This window comes from Pungitius pungitius, chromosome 12, assembly GCF_949316345.1.
Source record: "Pungitius pungitius chromosome 12, fPunPun2.1, whole genome shotgun sequence".
Taxonomy (NCBI): Eukaryota; Metazoa; Chordata; class Actinopteri; order Perciformes; family Gasterosteidae; genus Pungitius; species Pungitius pungitius.
The window spans coordinates 11,474,409-11,490,294 of NC_084911.1; the positions used below are offsets into that span (position 1 = coordinate 11,474,409).

Here is a 15,886-nt window from a genome sequence, read left to right on the forward strand (position 1 = left end):
CTTTCTAATCCCGTTGATTTAAGCTCTCCAACAACAGGCTAATAAAAGGGGACCCTGTTTTGTTTGGCACTCCGAGGCGACGCTCATGTGAATGCGTGAGAGTCATTAAACACTTGGATGTGAGGCATCGCAGAATGTAACAGCAGAGGTGTGTCCAATTGTCCCGGCATGCACTGCACTCCGTTGGAGGGTTGCAGTGTGTGAAAACAAGCTTAATTCCATTAAGAAATACAAAGGTTTCCTTTACTGCCGGGTCGAAGGCAACAGTTGTTGAGGTGTGACAATAACCCACTAATCCCCCCCCCCTCGAGAAAACACCATGCTGGTCCTAGAGCAAAGTAAGGGACATGATATTATTTAATCATTGAAGAATTGTCAACATTAGAAGTAAAGAGAAACACAGTTGTTGCCATTCAACAAGGAAAAGCAAAATAAAGCATTTGATTCATAGTTGGTTATTTCTGTACATTACATGTTTATTTGGTCGGCAAAAAAGGTCTTGGGTTGAAACAAAAAAAGCTTCCTGGGAGTAATTTGATATACTGAAATCTTCTTTTAAGCCATACAAAAACAATGTAATTTTAAACCAGCAATTATTATTAAAAAAGAAGCAAGTCTAGATCTACAGTATGTGGCATTCATACAGTGCAGTGAATATTGTACACTGGCAGACAGGGAAAAGTGTTAACTTTCTATAAATACAAATATATAATTTCATGTTTTTACAAAAACTATTTACAATTCCACTGAATTAGATACGAGACGTTTACTGGGAGAAAACGCCGCCATTCCTCATTGTTCCTCGGCTGCCGGATCATCACTCAGCGTGAGCTTATGGTGACTTTATGAGGGGGGGGGGGGGAGCATTTCAGCACATGGCATCCAATAGCCACGCTTGTTATTTGTTCAGACGCTCCGGCTCAGTCCTTGTTTTTCCAGCTTGCCCTTTTTGCCAAACCCTGACCCCTGGGCCTGGCATGCACCTGTGGCCATGAGGAACCTACGTGCGGCCGCTCGCCTGTCACGTGACAAGTCCCCCCGTCCTTCTACACCGTGGTCTCTCCTTGCTTGCCGTTTGTCAGCCTCGTGTAAAACTTGTGCCACGAGTGGAGAGTCTTTCCGGACCAGATCCAGAAGCCCGAGGTGATCCCCACTATCAGCGTCATGAGGTACTTTATCATGTAGACGGTGAAGTCCGGGGTCATGCGGGGCCCCGTCTGCGAGGGGCACGGGATGGCCAGCCCCCTGCAGTTGTGGCTGACCCAGCTGCGCTCCCAGTGGGGGCGGAAGGCCTGCTCGTAGAAGACGCAGGCGATGACGATGGTGGCGGGTACGGTGTACAGCACGCTGAACACCCCGATCCGCACCATCAGTCGCTCCAGCTTCTCCGTCTTGGTGCCGTCGTGCTTCATGATGGTGCGGATGCGGAACAGCGACACGAAGCCCGCCAGCAGGAAGGAGGTGCCGATGAAGAGGTAGATGAAGAGCGGCGCCAGCACGAAGCCCCGCAGGGGGTACAGGCTGCCCAGGCTGACGAAGCAGACGCCGCTGAGCACGTCGCCCTCGATCTGCCCGATGGCGAGGATGCTGATGGTTTTGACGGCCGGCACCGCCCAGGCCGCCAGGTGGAAGTACTGCGAGTGGGCCTCGATGGCCTCGTGGCCCCACTTCATACCTGCCGCCAGGAACCAGGTGAGGGACAGGATGACCCACCAGATGGAGCTGGCCATGCTGAAGAAGTAGAGCATCATGAAGAGGATGGTGCAGCCTTCCTTCTTGGTGCCTTGGACGATGGTTTTGTAGCGCTCGGGGCTGAAGCTGTCGTTGCACACCACTTTGTCGCCCAGGAAGTAGCCGGCGATGTAGGCCACGGAGACCATGGTGTAGCAGCCGGACAGGAAGATGATCGGCCGCTCGGGGTACCTGAAGCGCTGCATGTCCACCAAATACGTGGTCACCGTGAACAGGGTGGACGCACAGCAGAGCACCGACCAGACCAGAATCCATATGCGGGAGAAGCGGATCTCTTTGTCGCTGAAAAACATGTATCCACCGCTGCGCGACGGCTCGCAGGGAGCGGCGCAGTCCTCCACCTCTAAAAACTTGTAATTCAAATAGGGGGGCACTTTGAGCACGGGCGGGCAACGGAAAGGCGTCTCGTGCGCGGGCACGTCGGTGAGGTCGTGGGTGCCCAGCACGGGGATGACGGGTGGGACGGTGGCGGCGGTGGAGTCGTTTTGGCCCACGCAGATCTGCCCGTTACCCAGCACCGGGAAGTTCTCGCAGCGCAGGCGGTCCGGCCACTGAAAGCCGAACTTGTTCATGAGAGCCTCGCAGCCCTGCTTAGCCCTCTCGCAGATGGACCTGCAGGGAGGGATGGCCTTCTCCAGGACTGTGCACACGGGCGCGTACATGGAGCACAGGAAGAATTTCAAATCGGGCGAACACTGCACTTTCACGAGAGGGTAGAACTGGTGCACCTCGAGCCCCGCGTCCTCCTGGTTGTAGTGGCCCACGAGATTGGGCATGATGGTTTGGTTGTAGGCTATGTCCGTGCAAAGAGGTATGGAGATGGGCTGACAGAAACCATGCTCCGGCACCACTATTCCGCTGTCCCCTTGGTACTGGGCTGAGACCAGCAGAGGCAGCAGGAGAGCGACGGACCAGGTCGGGCAAGAAATCATCCTCCCAAGTTTATGACAGCAACTTTTCCAGCGCGAAATAACTTGCTGTAAACTTGCTGCGCGTGTGTCATTAGTTACGTAAATAGTTCTCAAAGAAAGTAACTTACTTCGGTTTAAAAAAGAGAAACCTGAGGTGATCCTGTACGCTACTCCCTGGTCTCCGCACACAAGTGCTGGGTGACTTTTTTTTCCTCTTCTTTTCTTCAGCTCCCGAGTCCCAGAGCACCATCAAGGCAGCAATAGTAAGATATGTAACTTCCGGTTATAGGTTTCAAAATAAGATCCTAACGACCGATTTCATATCTGCCAACACATTATTATAAACACAATATTATAAACATGTATTTATTTCTTCTATATGCTCATCACTACCACCACCACTACTACTACTACTACTACTACTACTACTACTACTACTACTACTACTACTACTAATAATAATAATAATAATAATACGTATACTATATTTGTAGTATATCAATCAGGACAGGTCATGTGTTACTGCCCTAGATATTAACTTGTGTTGCCAGCGTCGGAATTATGTTGTTTTAAAAAAGCAATTATCTTGTTAGGTTTAATGCATAGGATTTTACTAGCGCGCATTCTTTTATTTTGAAGATGTGATTGTTGTAACATGTTCAAGCTTTGTTTCACAGTAGGATTGGGTGGCTCAATAGCATACAGTTTATGGGCCAAATAGACGTCCTAAAAGTAGACGGTAGACTTCCCCACCTAGTGCATTTCCATGTTCATGTCATGTTCATATTCCATTTCACAATCCAGTGACAATTCAGTAATGTGGTAGTAATTTGAACTATTACGTACATAAGATATACACTATATATATATATATAGTAAATAAGTGTGTTACTAACTTGTAATTGTAAATTATATATATATATATATATATATATATATATATATATATATATATATATATATATATAGTAAATATGTGTGGTACTAACTTGTAATTGTAAAAGTGTCTTCATCATCTCAAGCTTTGACCGTACAGAAATAAATAAAATGCTATGTTAAAGATGTCCACACATGATTTATGATTATATATGATATAATATATAAGTAATTATTTATTTATTTGATAATTTATTATCGACGGGCTGCTACAGACACGAAGGAGTGGGGGGGGGGGGGGGGGATACCGTGAGTTGCTATGCGCCCTGAAGTCCTACTCGATGATGATTGGATGAAACGGTAGAATCGGTCCGGTTCAGCCAATGTGGGCTTAGGTCGCGAGGGCAACATCGGTGCCTTGAGGTCAAGCTGCTGAGGGTGGCACGAGCGATAATGCGCCGACTGTGAAGAAAACTGGAAAACTCCGAAAATACTTAACGTGCTCAGGTAAGTTAATACTGTATTTACTCCGCAAACTTGGTTTGTTGAGATAAAGTTAACCACAATTTACTGCGGGAAGCAGTTTTGTTACACGCGACAGTTTAGTGCAAATAAGCCGTGTGATGGCAGCTTGTTAGCTAACATTAGCGGTTAGCTTTGACGGTTAGGCGGAGTTAATGGCGAAGTTGATGTCTTTTCTCTGCGGTAGCCGTTAGCTCATACTTTGTTATACCAAATCTTTGTCACTTACACTTCTACCAAATTTGAACACCGATTTTCGTTTTTTTGTTTTGCCAGAACAGTAAGATTTATGGAGTAAAGACTACCCAAGTTCACGGGAGTTCAGAATGGCCTTCAACGGGCATCAGAGTACATTGGCGAATTCACTCTTCCCCACCTTCCAACGCCAGGTAAGAAATCACGAGCAATTATGTTCAATGTGGATTATTTTCTCGATTAATCTCATGGCCTGTGAAATACCAGACCAAATTCCACATTGTGCATCCATCAATAACGCCCCACCCTCTCCAAAAAAATAAATTTACAAAGATTTGAAAGTAAAAGCAGCAAATCCTTAATAATTCTGCAATTTTCCTCCATCTGCTTTGTTTAAGAAATACGAAATACAATAGTCACGTGTTATTCTTCATTTTTTAAAGTGAGCTTCAGATGGATTGCTTCTCTCTCTTTCAGCCCAGTGTAAATTTAGAAAACGGAAACAAAGGCAGCGTTGCGTTGCCCTTCGTTTCCATCCCCAAGGCCTCGCTGCAGGAACAGAACGCAGCATCCTACTTGCCCTGGTCTCACATAGCCCACGATGATCCCTATGGCCTTATTGATTGTTCCCAGAACAACTTTAAAATCAGGTACTCAGTTCAACTATGTTTTGTGTTTTGTTTTATGTTTAAGTGATCTCTGCACTTTCCCTTTGTAGTGTTAGCCAATCACACTGCTAGAGATTTTATTCTGTTTTTCATAGTTAAATGGTTGTATTGATGAAAGTGTTATTGTGGTAGAAAAGCACATCCTCAGCCATACTGTTAAATGAGAGCTGTCAGGGAACAAAAGAAAAGATGGAGTTCAATACTATGTACTCATCTATTTTCCTTCCAGGAAACCCACTGATAGTACTGACTGTGAAGTGGAGACTGATCTACAGGGTCTAGTGTCAAATATTTTGGATGAAAGAGATTCACACGACAGCTACTACAGTGAAGGGTAAGTCACAGTGTCAGGTTTTCACACTGCAGGGTTGGGTATTCCGGATTCCTGATAATACATATATTACAGTATATTTGATAATTTATGGCTGTGGTGAAGCCATATATTAATGTGTATAGTTTTTTTAATCCTTTAATTAAAAATATAATAACATTTGCAATGCAAAAAGCTCTCTCCATTTCTTCAAATGCCATCTCGGTTTTAACTGACTGCAGGCACGCAGCGGTTTTGTGTCAACGCACACTGGAAGTAAACAAAGTTGTGTCAACTGCGTTACAATATGTATTTGCATTAATTGCTACAAAAACTTTTCTAGATTAACGCGTTAACTTTTACAGCCCTAATATCTATATGCCTACATGCCTATTATCCTGTATATACGCACATGCCAGTGTGCGCGCATACAGACACGTGCGCGGTATGCAGCGAGTGCTTAGTATCTCTTGCGTGGTATGTTAACATTAATATCCCAGCACACATGAGAGTCACTTTTTGGCAGATCAATATAGCACTTGGACATCATGCGGCAGACATTATAACATTACGTCTACAGGAGCCCACTAGGGGGCGCCCACATTTCGGTCTCTGTAATGCCAAGAAAAAAGAAAAGAAGGGAAAGTTTTTATATTCTATTATTAATATTTTTAATTCCATGCCCCCCAAAATGTCTGTCTTGACTGGTGATGACAGGCTAGTCGTTAATGCTCAGACACAATATGTCCATCAAGTCTGTCCTTTCTGTAGGACTGGCAGGGAGAATCTATAAATGGCCAGGCCTAGTTTTCACTCACAGCTACCTGTTTATGCGTCTACATATCCGACAGAACATTCCTAAAACCAAAAAGAAAACGGAAATAATCCCATTTTACACTATATGTCATTTAGCTGACGCTTTTAACCTAAGCAACTTACAGTGCATTATAACCCATGCGTTACATTTTGCCTGGGGAGCAATTAGGTGTTGGGTGTCCTGCTCAGGGACACATCAACATGGCACATGGGGCAGTCGGGATTCAAACAACCAACGTTGTGGCTCCCAGCGCATCACACTAATCCATGCGCCACCATTGCCCTATTCATTCTCTGTATTGTATCTATTAATTATTCAAATGTACGGTATTTACTTACTTACCAAGAACAGTCTTGTTCAGCCAGGGGGAGTATATCCCATCTGACAGCCAAGCTATTGGTGGTGACTGTCCGCTAGCTCCTTGTTGGGGGGGAGCAGCACTTAAACTCAGGAGATGTACTCCCAAGTTCTACTTGCAGAAACTTGTCCCATCGTCACCACCGTGGGAGCGTTTAACAAACGTAGATATATTTGTTTGGAGAAACACTGTTGTACTGATGGCAAGTGGAATCATTCATCCTGTTACACAAGGAGTGGAAAATTGTGGATGTGAAAAGAATTCCAGATTTTTTGGGGGGGGGGGATTCAATGGGATGGGAAACACTGATATGAACAATTTTTTATATAAAAATTGTAATATTCAGCATATAGGAAATATATACATATTTATAAATATACCAAATATATACATATTTATTATATGCTGAGGTGATTTTATAAACTAACATTAAAGAAAGTCTGATCTGAATTCTGATATTCTTTTAGGAACCTACCTACATGTAATCCCGTCTGGTCTCCAAAGACATTGAAAGAAGAACTACCGACTTTTCCTCCCAACTATGCATCCTGTGAGACTTTAAGTAAAGCCCTGGGACATTCAGTGGACAAAGACGTCGAAGAGTTTCATCAACAGTCAAATGGCATTTCGACCAATCAACAATGGCCATTTAATTTGGCTAATGGAGACAAGGACAGTTACACCCACCGTCCTCACAAATTGCCACCAGGTCTGTCGATGCCTAAACACGGAAACACCTTTATGTCGCAGGTATCAAGACACAAATACAACAATGTGCCAGATGAGACAGAAAGAAGGGATAGTCAGCCCATTAATAATTTACCCGACCTCAGCAATGTCTTATGGCCTCAAAATGAGATGAACAGCGCATGCTTTCATCCTTATTATGAAGACCAGCATGTCCAAAGCCTTTGTTGTGACCAGTCTGGTCCACGAGACATTAACCAGCTGGTCAGCAGTTTTCAATCATTCATAGTTGGTGAGCATGACAGTTTATGTGATGAAGACTCTCCAAACATCCAAAGTCAGACATTGGCCATGCAGCACGACGACGGCATGGTGGAACAATGGAAAATTCCCAGTCCTTCCTTGTCAATGCAAAGCACTGCTGCGAGGAGGACCCCGAAACAGCTGGCGGGAGAATTTGGGACAGTGCAGATGGAAAGAAATGGAGGAGCGAGGAGACAAACGTTTACCCACGACGCCTTACGAGGTCCATCCGCTTTCAGCCTTCAAAACACTGAGTACTACCAGCCGGCCAAGACGTTCATCGCACCTTTAAACCTCCCTAAGCAATACCAGAACAACATGACCAGGCGCAGAGAAAACGCGCCACCCCTCATGAACGTGGGCATGAACCAGTATTCAAGAAATCTCTTCCAGCAGGGCCTGATGCAGGGCCTGATGCAGGGCAAGCTCAATCTGCCCAGTCAGAGGGAAAAGAAGAGGATGCACATTTCAGGCCATCTAGGAGAAGGCTTCTCCTCAAGGCCCCTGAGCAACACTATCATGAGAAGGGGCAGTAAGAAGGCCCTCCACCAAAGCTCTTACCACGACCGCCTGGGAAGCATGCAGGCCCACAGGTTTGACAAAGAAAACGGCACTGTCGTAGCAGGGAACGCTCCGCAGCTCATGCCTTACATATATGCCCTTAACGACTCCAGAAGGGTCTCCATCAACCCTCCTCACTTCAGCCCCAGGGCCACGGCGTCCTACGGGAGCTGCATAGCCGGCATGGACCCGGGGGAATTGGCGTCGGCCAACGAGAGTGCAGTTTTTAACTCCTACGTAAGTGACATGTTGACCTGCAGAGGAGAGAGCACCTATCATGGCATGCTGACCCCAGTGGTTGTGGATCATGGGGGGCCCATGATGCAGCTCTACTTCTACCTGGACGAGTGTTATGAGCAGTGGAAGAGCTTGGAGAAGGAGAGAAAGAGGGTAGGCTCTCCAAATCAATAGATATTTTGTTCAGATGACCTGCACATTACTGACATATGAAACATATACCGTATTTTTATTAAGGCGCACTGCATTATAAGGCACACCTTCAATGAATCACCTATGAATCATTTTAGAACTATTTTCCTATATAGGGCGCACCGGATTATAAGGCGCATAGAATAGATACTGCAGTAAAACGTTTGACTGGGGCTGCGTTATGCATCCACGTTATTAAGACGTTATTAAGCATTCTGAAAACTCTTCACTCCGATGGTAACGTTGTTCAAACGTTAATGTGGATATTAACAATATCTCTGAACCTCCAACTTTCGTTCTTGAATAATGAAAACATTCTTGGCAAATGCTTTCGTGCATCTTGCACCGAGAGGCAGCGCTGGGACAGACGGTGGCGCCTCGCGGAGCGTCAGCTCGATCCAACTACCAGCTTTTTAACTACAGCAGCTTTAATATATGCTGTTGGAGCTGGAATTACCGCGGTTGCACCAGACTTTCCTTCCAATGGATCCTCGTTAACCAGTATGGATCAACCAATTGATCCATATAGATGGCGCTCCGGATTATAAGGCGCACTGTCGTTTTTTGAGAGAAAAAAAGGATTTTAAGTGTGCCTTATAGTCGCGAAAATATGGTACATTAAATATATATTTGACTTATTCTGTTAATTATTGAACTGTTGCTATTGTGAAAGTTATGTGGTTATTATCACTTGTTTTTTTGTGTTTTAGACTGAGGTCATCATAACCAAGACATTTGTTGGGAAAGTGACTGCCGCGATGGGCAACTCCAACCAGCCCAAGAGCCCACCGAATCCCACTAGAGTGGACACACTCATCGCCAATCAGATGAAAGAGCAAGCAAAGGTGAGCCCCCCCCCCCTCGCCCCCAATACATCGCTTCCTTACTGCCATCTACACTGAGATTTGGTAAGGGCAGCCCCATTAATTTCAGGAGGCGAGTTTAATGAAGAGAAATCTATTTTCCTTTACTGGAGGCTGTTGTTGGTGCATCTTTTTCTTTTTTTGTAGTGTGGACTCTGAATAAAAATGATAAATAGTTTATTGGTGATAGAACGTCTATTTTTGGTGCTGCTATGTTTGTGTTAATGTCCTGTCACACACTACCAAGACCATCGCGGGGGAAACAAGCGCTGACTGTGCCTCTCTGTCTGCAGGTGGCGAGCCTTCTGGACAGAATGCAGTGTCTGAGCAACGCTTCCTTCCACGCTAATGTCCACACAGCGCTGAACAGGTACTACATGGCTATTTGCATCGCCCAGGCGAGACGCAAGGAGGAGCTCGCCAGCACATCAAAACACCAGCGGCAGAGGGCTCATTTCCCAGAGGACCCAGGTGAGTGGTGCCTGGCGTGCGGCCCTCCACCGAACGCCGCCGCCTCTAACGTCCGGCCTCTGCTTTCACAGACACCGTGTTACTGGTCATTGCGCTGAAGGACCTCGCCGCAACCACCAGGAAGATGCGCACAGCCCTGTGGTGCGCTCTCCAGATGACCTTACCGAAGGCCGCCAAGAGGCCGGAGTGCCATGTGACCAGGGAGGCCGCTTGTACTGAGATGTGCTCCTCTGCGTTCGAGGGTTACTCTTTCAAAGTTACGATTTAACGAGGTCCAAGCACAAGCTAAAGGGCTTGATTCAAATTCCTCAAGATTGCCCTGATTACAAATGTCCCATCGGCAACGGGGCGAACTAACTAATGTTACCTGCAAGTCCACGGGGACGTTTTACCTGAGACACAGCGATCACTACTTAATATGAGATGAGTGATTGGGGGTTTGGTGACGGCTGCAGTTTATACTTTGGCGAACATTTGTTGTGCGGGAATTGCATGAAATGTTGTCTGTCCTGCTGCGCCTGAATTTAATTTAATTTAATTAGTGTCAGTTTCAAATGAGCAGGAATGTGCTTCATCACCATTGTATTTAAAGGCACTATTTATGAGGAAGATTTCGGTGAATTCTTCTGTTTTACTTATTTATTGGTAGGTAATGGAACCTCAGTTCTTGTTATTCCTGAGCAATAATTGAATCATAAGGGCAGTAGTTTAAAAAAAACATGCTGAATATTCCAACTCATTTTGGCAGCTTGAGTTTTCTCTTGCATAATTGTAACATGTAATCAGAAAAAAATTCTTTGCTGCAGTTTGAGCTGCAGCAAAGAAATGTTCAGTGTTTTAAATTGATATATATTAATCGCATTTTCCGCTAGAAATATATAAACATATTCCTATCAGTGAAGTTAAAATGTTTAATGCATGTAGTGTTTAATGTGAACATGTTAAATTCTAAAATGTTCCAATTAACTTAAAAAATGGTTTTCTCTTGTTTTATCCACCTTTTGGTTAAAACAGTATGCTGAAACTTAAGCTCAGTGTTTTAAATTCAAATGTAATAATCAAACTTTCCACCGTTTTCAGATATTCTATTCAAATATTCATCTTATCAATGGGACAGTTTGTCAGCGACAGTCTGTGTGTATAATAGTCTGGTCACTCATCCTTTGTGATGCCCTCATTTTAAGGTTCACGCTGGTTTATTTTCTTTTCACTTGTTCTGTGGAAGGGAATTTTTTTAATAAAGCAATCCAAATAGTTGAAAATGGTTTTCATTATTAATTTCAAAAGATGACCCTCGTTACACACATTCCCAATCGTAATACACAACATTTGAGGTGCGATTGTTATTCTCAGACAATGACAGTTAATCTAACAGCCGAAGTATCAAACAGATGACGTCACTTATTTATTTGAGCAGAAATTTTAAAAAAAGGACAAACGCAGAAACTTTCCTATTTCATGTTGAAGTGCGTCCTTTGATCTTTCAGGGGTAACTGCGTCGAAGCTCAGCCAAAGCATGCTTCACTCACTGAAACAATCCAACAATCGAAGCTTTATGCTGCGCAAAACAATTGTGTGTCTGCTCATATCGTCCAGGACCACACCGATGTGGGAGGTGCCAAACGTGCAGATGGTTCTTTAGTTGTACGAGGTGAGGGGGATAAAACTAAACGGATCTGATGAAGACGTGTTCGCATTCTGTCTACGCCAATATCCTTCGGCTAAAATAAGGAAAGTTCATCTTCATCTCATAACAAAACCTTCCCCCCCCCCATGTGCAAAGTGTCCTGTGCTTTTATCTCTTGCGCTCCCCCTTCTGTGTGCGCTTCTTCTCCTTCTCTTTTCGGTCTTGTTTGGACAGTTTGTCCTTCTCCCGCTGCATCTTGTCCCCTTCCTTTTTCTTCTGGGCGTCGTCGCGGGCCTGGTCCCGCTTCTGCTTCTGCCTGTTCAGCACCTCCTCCACGTTGGTGTTCTTAAACAGGGCTGACGGGTACAGTAAAGGAGGATGAGGCGAATTTTGCATTGCTACATATTTCCACTCTGGCCTGGAGGTGCGAGTGATTGGAGCAGTGCATCAAAGGAGTCTGGGGTTATGGGACTATGGCTTGATCTATTCCACATTACAGCTGGTGACGTGATTGTGGATAAACAGCTTTACTAAAAGAAAGAAAAAAAAGGATACATTTCTCAGGCGCGGGGAAGTTGTTTCCACTTGTGGCCTCCTCTTCATCTTCATCTTCAGTGCTTTTGTCAAGGAAAGAAACCCGACAGTTTGCTAGATGAGACGACACGGAACATGGACGCAGCCAAACGGACAAAGGGAAACTTCACAGTAACAAAGTAAAAGGATATTGCTCGTCATCCGTCACATTGGCGTATTGAGCGAGGAGTGCTTCTTTCCCCTTCTTGGACTCCTCGGACACCTTCTTTTGTTTCACCACGATCTGAGCTTGTTTTTCTATCATGCTGGCAATGGCCTGGACCTCGGCTGCGGGGAGAGAGACGACAGAGCGCAGAGAGACTGGAAATTGAACCACAACGTCAAAAAAAGAAATCAAATATCTTTTCCAGGAAACTGGGTGGAAATTACTTTTTTGGCGTCAGACCACGAAAACTTTCTGCGGTCAGAGGATCATCTCTTCTTTTTGAAAATGTTTACCTCTGTGAGAGCGACGTATCAGCTTCCAGCTCAAAGCAAACTGTTTGAAGCTCACAGCCGATGCCTCTGTAGGTGGAAGCTGGGTGGCCAGCTGTCTTTGCTCGGTTTAGCCGAGATTTAAATGACTTGGGGAGCCAGCTGCCTTTATTTTCGGGTCTATGTTGAGATTCATTCTTGAATATAACTATACAACCGCCTGGGCAAGTTTGGAACGCTTTGTTGCCAGATTCTGTACCGTTAATCTTATTTTCAGTAAAAAGGGGTAATTTGGATAAATCAAAGTCGCACAAATACCATCTCCATCCCTTTTGTCTGCTGATCTCTCGCGCCAATCCGTCCACTGCTTGATGATTTGTTTGCAGACATCTTCCACGCTTTCCTCATCCTGCGTACAAAGAGCCAACAACAGTCAAGTACTCACAGCTCACTTCAAACACACAGCAGACTTTGCAACAGCCCGAGGTATTGTCAGGGGACACGCCACTGGATTTATTCAGAACCAGCACAATGTCCCGTAGTGTGATCACGTATCTGGGTTATCGTCCAGAGGTTGAGACAATAATCAACATGGTTGCCACATTGCACAACGGTAGAACTTATAAAAAAGGAAAAAAACAATGCATAACGTGAAGTCGCATGCCCGCTGGTTGACTGACAGTAAGCCACTCCTTTTTTAATTTTTACACACGTGGACAAGCCCGCATACACACTGAAGACGTGTGTACCCATTGTGCGCCTAAAAATAGAACTTTTTCTGAGGCGAATTTATGAAAACCTCTTAAGGAGCCGTGTTTCGTGTGTAATAATATGTTGCTCACTGCCCGTGGTGTCTGGACCTAAAGAAACACTGTCGCGTCTACTTTCGATATTTTTGTTCCATAAACGACAGCTGACATGAGCGCTGCGGCCGGCAGACAAGACGGACAGCAACAAATAGAGATTTAAAAAAAGCCCCGATGGCTGAGGCGGACACGTCGCTTGGCATATTCACCAGAAATGCGGACATAATTCCTTGAAGCGCGTCTTCCTTTTCCTCATCACTCTCCTCTTCTTGCAGGACTCCTAAAATATAAGCCCCGTACACCTCACGGTCTACTTCTAGCGAGTCTAGCCGATCATTTAGCCAGCTTTCAAACTCGCCGGCGTCTGTCACGGGCGCAGCCATCTTGGCCCTTTGGGGTCTTTCGGCGCTGCTCAGCTGTCCTCTGCCATTGCCTGTCGAAAAGTTTGGGTGTTCGATATTTCTTTTTTTTCCTTTCATACACAGGTAAGTTACGTTAACGGAATAAAATTGGCAGTCATTTTGTAATATGCTGAAATACAGTTGTAGCAGTTTGTGTATTGTGGTATTTTACAAAATACTGGTAGCAGTCAGGTGCTAACACAATAGAGCTCTTAAGCAATTAAGTTAACGTTAGCTAAACATGCAACTTTACTGCTTGTCTTGTTAATTTTGAGGGGTTTTCTGAAGCATCACTTTCTACAAACATGGCGTCCGTTTTCATATTTGAGCAACACACTTTTAAATGGTCATAACTCACTGAAATGTACGTATTATTTAAAAATAAAATTTCTGCTGAGTATGAGTTACAGTTCTGTCATTAAAACTGATACATTTTAGTATTAGTCACATAAATACAACACATAATTAATTAATTGAACTATTTGTGAGAAATGATTTTGAATGCTAACTATTTCACCGCTTCTGTCTGACCACAGCATATAATCTAATGTTACCTCACACTTCATACGATATTAGATTTAAAAATACTCTCCATTCCCAGGGTTTTTATTTGGATGTCTTGGTTTGGTTTGTCAACTTACTGTATTGATTCCAATTAACCTTGTATCTTTACCAATTGATCAATTTTCCAATCTTCTTATTGCCTCACATGGATTTCTAACTGTCCCACATCAAGGATCTTTGTACCTGCTTCCCCCCATGTATAATGTAAGTAACAATACAGATTCTAGTCTATGAACTCTATAGCAATGCGCATAAGACAGCAATATCCTGGCTTGCTAAATCAAAATCAAAGGCCAACATTTCCATCCGAGCTGAATGCTCGGCGTTGGCAGCCACAGAACTCGTCCTGGGAACCTGCCACAAATCCCAAAGTTCTTGATTGAAAATGAATGTTCGATTATTCCGCAGTTAACAGAAGGTACTTGTGCGCTCACTCGTGGGCTTTGGGCACTCACCGTGCCAGTACTGTAGTGCTGGTTTGAAAATAATCAGCTAGTCTTTTTTTGAATTCAGTCGACAAGTGGCAGTTAAACTGCCCTTTCGCAGCACAAAATCATTGCATCATATCAAAATGCTGAGAGACGTTTGGCTTTCACCATCCGACAACGTCTTTTGATTCATTTTATTGTGAATCTTTGAGGAAAAAGTGTGAATTTGAGCATTGAATCTCTGCATCACTGGCCCTCGCTAAGTGGAAGGAATTAGGTGTCATGTCAGACACACATAACATGACGATCTATTTATGGTTGCATTTTTATTTTTACCGTTCATTATAGCTTTTCCATTACTGAGATCCTTATGCCAAACGGAAGCATAAGTGACATTCCGCTTTTGGACACTTGATGGAAGCAGAGGACACAGATTTATTGGCTCCCTTCTCCAGATAGAGACAGAGGATATCCACTCAAGAATTCAATTGCCTGAAACTTGTTCAGAGCTCATTTAATGTGTGATTCATTGCAAATCGCTTCATGCATGTGCGTCAGACAACGTTTATTAAAAGAGTAGTTGTGGGCAGAGCCGTGGAGCAAGAGAAATGCCCTGCCAGCTGTTTGTTCCTCCTCTTTCATTTGACACTGGGACAACACCTCCCAGCTGTTTGAATGCATTAAACAATGTTTCCATGCGAATGGCTTGATCCTGCTTCCAGAAAGCACTTTAAGCAAAAGGGGGTTATTATTTCTACCCTCGCCCTGCTCTCACACACCCCTTAGTTCTACCCTGAACACACACATGGACATACACGCTCCCCTGCCCACTGCTCCTATACATAAAAGCTTCGCACGTCGCTGGCCTTGCAGTAATGAAGTGTGAAGTTTCTGTGTCGCCACGGGGGAGCGATCACGTTGAACTGTACTCTCACCACCTTCCCTTCAAGCCCAGTCACACACACACACACACGCACATTTAGCCCACTATTCTGAAGGCCAAATTCAAATTAACTTTTGTCAAACCCCTTTAAACAATTGTGAATGAGACGTGTTGAAGTCACTGTGTGCGGTAGGCCTACTTTATTTTTTGTTTTGCTCTTTTGTGCCAAAAGTTTCAAGTCAGGCGGGCAAATTCTCTGCAAACCACCTGGAACGGAAAAAGCTGATTGACACGAATGTCACACATTGAAATTGAAGGTGCATCACACTGCTGTGAAGAAGTAAGCTGCATACAAGTGTGCAAAAAATATTTTTCCCGAAGTGCAGCGGTAGTTATGTCCGTTGGCCCTCCCTTGCCTTGTATTATCAAAGGCAGTACAATACAAG

At 44.4% G+C, this 15,886-nt stretch overlaps 3 protein-coding genes across 3 annotated transcripts; 1 reads left to right on the top strand and 2 right to left on the bottom strand.

Moving 5' to 3' along the window:
* Positions 1-354: 354 nt before the first annotated feature.
* On the bottom strand, positions 355-2,849 carry fzd2 (frizzled class receptor 2). The gene has a single exon (XM_037475243.2). It carries the CDS (start codon positions 2,682-2,684, stop codon positions 1,047-1,049), a length of 1,638 nt encoding a protein of 545 aa, XP_037331140.1. The 5' UTR covers positions 2,685-2,849; the 3' UTR covers positions 355-1,046.
* Positions 2,850-3,966: 1,117 nt separating this feature from the next.
* Positions 3,967-10,984, top strand: moto (minamoto). Its single transcript, XM_037477348.2, has 8 exons — positions 3,967-4,046; positions 4,338-4,450; positions 4,734-4,906; positions 5,154-5,258; positions 6,877-8,350; positions 9,100-9,234; positions 9,546-9,723; positions 9,795-10,984. The coding sequence occupies exons 2-8, from the start codon at positions 4,388-4,390 to the stop codon at positions 9,989-9,991; spliced, it is 2,325 nt and encodes a 774-aa protein (XP_037333245.2). The 5' UTR covers positions 3,967-4,046; positions 4,338-4,387; the 3' UTR covers positions 9,992-10,984.
* A 129-nt stretch (positions 10,985-11,113) lies between these two features.
* On the bottom strand, positions 11,114-13,643 carry ccdc43 (coiled-coil domain containing 43). Its single transcript, XM_062566282.1, has 5 exons — positions 13,374-13,643; positions 12,677-12,767; positions 12,061-12,211; positions 11,906-11,967; positions 11,114-11,706 (listed from the first exon to the last, which is right to left on the bottom strand). Exons 1-5 carry the CDS (start codon positions 13,641-13,643, stop codon positions 11,519-11,521), a joined length of 762 nt encoding a protein of 253 aa, XP_062422266.1. The 3' UTR covers positions 11,114-11,518.
* Positions 13,644-15,886: the final 2,243 nt, after the last annotated feature.